We start from the raw sequence: 6,949 nt of genomic DNA, 5'->3' as shown, positions 1-6,949 counted from the left end.
TTTCTATTTTGATTAAGGAATGGTACCTTAATGTCAGGTTAACACATAGACCCTATCGTGGTTGGTTCTCGGTTCGCATTTACTATACAGTAGAGCAGTCGCGCTAAAACAAAGTAATCAATGTGGCGGATCATGCCAGTTGCATTTCAGTGACGAAGAGCATTAGAAAAGATATAAGCTAATTTTGTCTAACAAAACCGTGTAGTTCCCGTACTAATTTTGGTGAAAAGTAATTTCACTATAATGTAAATGCATTTAAACAGCATTTGATTGATTAATATAGTTTTATACTCGCATTGAAACTTAATATAATTCTCGGCAAATATGTCTGCTAGGTTTGGTCGATTATACCTCATCCAATGTAAAAAACGTGGAAATAATATTTATGCAATGTGTCAGCATAGAATCATACTACATGTATAAATTATCAGAGCTAGTTTTGTGAGAAATAAAAATAAGATTAATTGTCAGGTAGTTAAGTTAGTGCATATTAAAGGGGCCTTTTCACAGATTTTGGCATTTTTTAACTTATTCATTAAATGCTTTATATCGATAAATGTAAACATTGGATCGTAAAAGCTCCAGTAAAAAATCAATAATAAAATTAAAAAAAGGAAAAGAATATTACCCGGACCAGGTTTCGAACCAGTGACACCTGGAGTCCTGCCAGAGTCCTGAAGTAAAAACGCTTTAGCCTACTGAGCTATTCCGCCGAGTACATGTTCCGGAAGTATTTTATACCTTATATAAGCAATCTTCGTAGTTTCACAAAATTTAACGACAAAAACAGAACTCTCCAAATTATTAAATCGTTTCGCGTTGCAACGCTTTTTAATTTTTAGGTTTTAAAATCGTCAAAAGATGCATATAATGGCTATATTAGACCATGGTTAATGTTCAGTATTACTGTTTCCTCACAAATATCATAACTTAAACGAAAATTTACGAATCTGAAACAACTTTTTTCAATTTTGTCAATTTACCAAAGCGTGAAAAGATCCCTTTAAGTAATATTAGGTTTGCACTCTAACTTTGTCTAAGCTAGTTGTATCGATGATTAACGCCCCTACAGTTTCACTAAAATTGTGATGAATATAATATATCTGGTCTACGAAAAAAATAACATTAATTATCCGCATCGACGCTGTTAAAAAATGGTGCACGTAAGCAACAGTTCAACAATAGGATATATTGTTAAAGGAGGTTACTTGTGATTTCGAAGTTACTTAATATAAAAAAAACATCAATAAATATTTTAGTAAGATTTCTAGTTCATTCATGCAAGGTATAGTTATAAATTCATACTGGAATGACAGATTTGTCTAGTGAAAGTTTTAAGTGTTAAGGCATTGAATCTTCCACACATGTAGTTCATTTTCAGTGACTATTGAAGTACACAATTTAATGGTAAAAAATAGTGTATCTATCTTCCTACCAAGTCCTATTTTACTTTGATCGGGTGAATGGAATGAGGACACAAACATATTGATATTTTTGGTCTGATGGTCTCTTTTTTATTTCACGTGTGTGATGACATGGCAACTTGGCGAATTGACATTTCCAAACGATCTAGGAGCGGTACATGTACCAACCGGTTTCTGTTTGCTATTTTAGGTGGTAAAACGAGGACAAGCAGTTGTGGAAAGATGAAGTTTTAAGAATATTTTAGAACTGTCGATATTTCCAGAAACTATGAATCAGTGCGGTGAGCAAGCGTATATGCACATGTTCATATGTTAAAAGTGACACTATCTAAAAGAAAATAGCAAAGTTTTGGTTTGTATAAAAATAACTCGCACGGAATGCTATTTTTATGGATCAGAAGCCGTTGCCAGTAAGTTGGTAGGCAGCTTTATTCCATACTTAACGCACTCACCTTCAGGTTTAATGTTAAACTTAACAAATAGAATGGGTTATAGACTGGTAGACGACATTTTCAATAGCAGCACTCAAATGCATTTTCATCACATATATAAACCATGTTATATTTAGCAGCGGTTGCATATACAAGATCCTTCGCACTGTACGTTGGAGTCAAAGTTACGCACATTGGTGTAAACCTGACTGCGGTATTGAGCACCATAGTGCGTTTGATTTTTGGTTTAATCGATCATAACAACAAATGGGTACATTGATAATCATAATAATCCCCGTCCTACGTATTGGAAAGTAATCTTTCATGATGAAAATTGACGTCGAAGATTACACACGTTAAATATTACTAAGAAGTAATTTATTTTCGTAAGCGTAACCTCAAATGTTTGTCAATGACCGATGGTACATTTGAAAATATATATAACGAAACAGATTACTACTTTTTGTAATTAAAAGCAAAAATAGCCAATAGCTGTTACCAAAATCTTTCTTATCTGAAGACGTCTTTATGTCGCGTTCTAGTTTAGCTCATTCTCATCCCGGACTCAAACGAGAAACATCGCAGTTAAATGGCTCTCAGAAAATTTGTGGCGGTACGTTTGTCAATAATCTTTTTTCACTTATTTATTCGTTGTGTCATTAATGCCACATAAACGTATTCTATCTGATAATAAAGTTAAAGACAATACATGTATTTTGTCTAAACGTTGTACAAAATTTACATAGTTATGAACGGTATAAAAGGGGACGATTGAACTTTTTCATATCAGTAAAGGACAATAGCCAGCCAATATAGAAAATAAATAATACTAACTTTTCGAAATATGTGTGTAACGTCGCATCTGCACATTGCCGCATATACATAAGCAAACGAATGTGGATAGGCCTTTATCTGAGACAATTACCTAAACTTAAATTAAGGTGTTTAATACGAGATCGTTAAAAGACCACCCCGAGATCTCGATTTCATTAACGGGAAGCACATTTTAGACCACACGTAAGAATAACATTACATCGCGTAATACACACTTTAATTGTTACTTTGAAGATTATTTAGGATTTATTTTTGTTGTTGAAAGGGACTAGTTCACAGTTTGTTAAAATGACGTTTTTTAAAATAATTGTAATTTATTAAAAAAATAATGTAAGCATTATGTTTAAACAACCGAAATGACGCTTTTGTCAAATAAACATGTTTAAATTATTCGTTAATTAACGGATAATTCTTATTAGAAGTCGGCAAAATAATAAAGAGTGTGTTAAGCTTTTCATCGATTATTTGGAAAATAGAATAGCGGCTATGTTTCAATATTCAACATTAAAGCCTGAATGGTACAGTGGTAGTACGTTGGCCTTCGCTTCTGGGGGGAAACGGGATCAAATCACGAGGACGGCAATAATGCTATATTTAACTTTTTTTTCTGATCTTATTAATTACTTAAGACTTTTATAAACACTATTTATTTGTTAGTAAACCTATTTAATGACCATTTCGAATTTTAATTGCAACCATACAAAAATCTGTGAACAAGACCTTTTAAGATTATTTTTCATTTAAAAATTGTTCACTTGTGTTTTAACACTCAAAACAAATGCATTTGTATTGGAGGATTTTGAACTATCTTTCCTATTTTTACCTCATCCTCCCGATTGGATTTTTCGAACGACAGTAAATGAATTATGGTTGTAATAAACAAGTCTATTTATGTATTAGGAACATCCCAATTAACAAAAGATACGATACTGCAATAAACTATTATTTAATAGGTATGAAATCACGACAATATTGTATGGACTGAAATTGCAAAAGGTATTACTTCTTTTGTTTCTTAATGATCGTAGCATACGTATAAATATACTTCTCACATACTGAGGTTGTTCTCTGTTGTGTGGTATTCACGTGATGTCTAGGATCAGCTTATTGTACTCGGCATCGAAAATAACTGTGATTTAAAATTATCAAGACACACCAGAAGTCTTTTATTTCTCACATAATGCACGTTATTGTCTACCAGCGACAGTGACCAACATAAGACCAATTTTAGATGACAATAATAGAAGCTTCTACATTTCAAAAATGACCCCGGTTCTTTAAATGTCCGGTTTGAAGCATCTATGGCACTGTATATCTGTTTAACCATGCATGTAAAAACGAGTAAACAGACGCATTAGCGTTGTCCCCCACCCCGAATATGCGTTTAAAAGCATACGAACGTGTAAGGTGGCGTTAATTCGTCGACCTGCATATGCGGCGTTACAAATGAAAACAGTTTATGCTTTTTCTGAAATAAAAGCTATTATATGAAATTGAACTTAATTCATCGTTAACAAGTAAACAAATTCAGTCTTATTAATTATAAACTGACTTATCATATTTGTATTTCAGATTACCGGTGTCCTTATCGTGTTTCTCGCATCATGTGTTCACGGATTACTTTTCGACGCAAATACGGATCCCTGTTGGTACTCAAACTATTCCATCGATTGTTCAGGCAATGGACTCATTTCAATCCCTGTCTTCAACCTGACCCGTTATGCAGCTGTTTGCTTTAGTGCAATCGTCCTATCTAACAACAAACTTTCAAGTATTGCAAACGATGCCTTTATTCAGTTGAGCTCCCTGAATTGTTCATATACAATACTGCTTGGCGGTAACAATATGTCTCAAATTAACGAATACGCTTTTCTTGGAATTGAAGCCCATGTCGAAGGGTTATATTTAGATACAAATAGTCTTACCTCGCTGCCAGAGGCTCTGGGTTCGATTATCAATCTGAAATTGTTAAGGCTCTCTGGAAACCCGCTAGTGTCATTGAATCCGTCAGTCATGGCTAAAATTGGGCATTCTCTAAAAGACTTTTCTGTTGGAATGGCATACTTTCAGCAGTGGCCGATCGACCTTCATTTCTTATATGAACTAACACACCTTTATCTATACGATATACCTTTTCAGAGTTTGGATTCAGATGCATTTCGTGGACTGACACATCTGCATTCGTTGTCAATAGAAAGCGCTAATTTAAAAAAAATCCCAAATGTAGTATGTGCTCTTCCCGACCTTTTTCTATTAGAGATAACTGGCAACAACTGTTTTAATGAAAGCAAGTCGGACGTTTTTGAACCATGCAATAATGTAACCGGTATGACAAGGCTTGGCATTATAAATTATATATTCAATAATGTTGATTACTTTCCAAACTTTGTTAAAGCGTTTCCATCTGTAAACACCGTTTATATGTATAGCAATGGTATGCGGTTTATGGATGCAGATAAATTTGAAGATAATTTTAGTGTTTGGCATCTTGTTTTGATTGCCAACCAGTTGAGACGAATTCCCAGCGGCTTGAATATGTTTAAACGTCTGAATGATTTGGATCTCAATAGCAATTTAATAGAATGCGTCGAAGACAATGACCTCATTGGATTACGCAGTTTAACAAGTATTAATCTAGCATACAATCCAATCCAGTTCATCACAAACAAGGCCTTTCAAAACAACATACAACTCATGCACGTAGACTTGTCTCGTACGTTTCTGACTACCGTTCCTGTCGCCGTTACAATGTTACCAGCTCTAAAAGCTTTACGTATTGAAGGAAATGACATCGAATGCACGTGCGAACTGGCAAATCTGAAGAGTTGGAATGTATCTTCCATACAAATAGACGGACTATGTTACCAAACGAGTGAACGGATTGAACATTTTATCAAGACCTACATCGACGCGGGTAAGTGCTAGCCCGTGCAAAAATGATGACAGTCCATAACAGATTCTGAAAACTTTTTGGACACACATCCATGTGATTTGAAATGAAAACTTAATTTGTTTGAGATTATATTTTGTTAACTTGTCGAAAATTATATTTGACATAAAGCTTACAAAAACTAAGAACTACTGTATAGCAGTATTTACAAAGAATTATAGTTTTATATTTTATTTGGAGAAATGTAATCACTTTGTTAAATATGAACAATCAATTATGTTTTCTTGCTTGCAATATCTGAAAAGGAAATGATTTTTAATATCTATGATTCGCATTACTTGCAAGAGCGAAAATATTTCTAAAAGAAAATTTTAATGTAAATAATTCATCAATATCCATAATAATGGAGCTTATTAAAGCATGTGTGATGCACCGGTAATTTGAATTATACTTCCTATTATTTTTGTCTATAAACAAATCGCGGTTTTCAATTGGTGCTCCTGCGCATTGTGATATTTTGATAAAAGCATAATTGTGTATTGTGACAATTATTATATAATGTGAAACACTGATGTGTGTACAGTTTTGATTGCTATAATTCTGGATAATTTAAATAAATAATAAGGTGCGGGTGTTGGAAAATAAATGAAAAACAGTATTCCTCTGAAGTTTTCAAATACCAAGAACCGTATCACCAACGATATAGCTCACATTATCCTATGCTGCATACCACCTATTATAATGTGTGATTTAAATAATAAATGAAGAGTCTTCAAAGCATCTCATAAAGAGTTAACTATTGAAAAATATTTACAGTTATTAAGAACTAAACATTCGAGTTGAAGCATTGTTATCACAAAAAATCAATAGTATTGGTAATTATTATAAGAATAAACATTACAGGCAATATGTTTAATGTGTAATATGTATACCAAGAAGACACTATTATAAACATTACATAAAGGACTTGACCATGTGTGCATACTATATCAAAAATAAAAATTTACACGTTGACACATAATTGTGCACAATGTTTCTTTCTCTTCCGTTTTTTCCGAGTAGCTGACTTAAAACACTTATGACCTCGATTTATGGAGATAAGTAAGCAGCGGAAGAATTAAATGTTCTCATTTTATGAATCTAACAAGAAGTGTTTGATGTCCATCAATGCCTGTCGCATCACGATGGGCATACGAAGAAATTAATATCAGGTTGTTATAACAAAGTTATGAATACTTTTTCCACAAAACTTCTAGAACTTACGATAATTATTAACACTATTATTCATTGCGTGTCATTAACCAAATGGTGTCTCAATTCAACTTAAATTGCTATTTTTATTTAGCCTACATAAGCGGCAATAGATGTTA

At 33.2% G+C, this 6,949-nt stretch overlaps 1 protein-coding gene across 1 annotated transcript; it reads left to right on the top strand.

The window, feature by feature from the left end:
* Nucleotides 1-2,415: 2,415 nt before the first annotated feature.
* On the top strand, nucleotides 2,416-6,538 carry LOC127853679 (leucine-rich repeat-containing G-protein coupled receptor 4-like). Its single transcript, XM_052388379.1, has 2 exons — nucleotides 2,416-2,468; nucleotides 4,262-6,538. Exons 1-2 carry the CDS (start codon nucleotides 2,445-2,447, stop codon nucleotides 5,612-5,614), a joined length of 1,377 nt encoding a protein of 458 aa, XP_052244339.1. The 5' UTR covers nucleotides 2,416-2,444; the 3' UTR covers nucleotides 5,615-6,538.
* The last annotated feature ends 411 nt before the right edge of the window (nucleotides 6,539-6,949 follow it).

The sequence above is a fragment of the Dreissena polymorpha genome, chromosome 12, assembly GCF_020536995.1.
Source record: "Dreissena polymorpha isolate Duluth1 chromosome 12, UMN_Dpol_1.0, whole genome shotgun sequence".
NCBI lineage: Eukaryota > Metazoa > Mollusca > Bivalvia > Myida > Dreissenidae > Dreissena > Dreissena polymorpha.
Note: the sequence above shows the minus strand (reverse complement) of the source record. Positions and strands in the feature narration are given on the sequence as shown.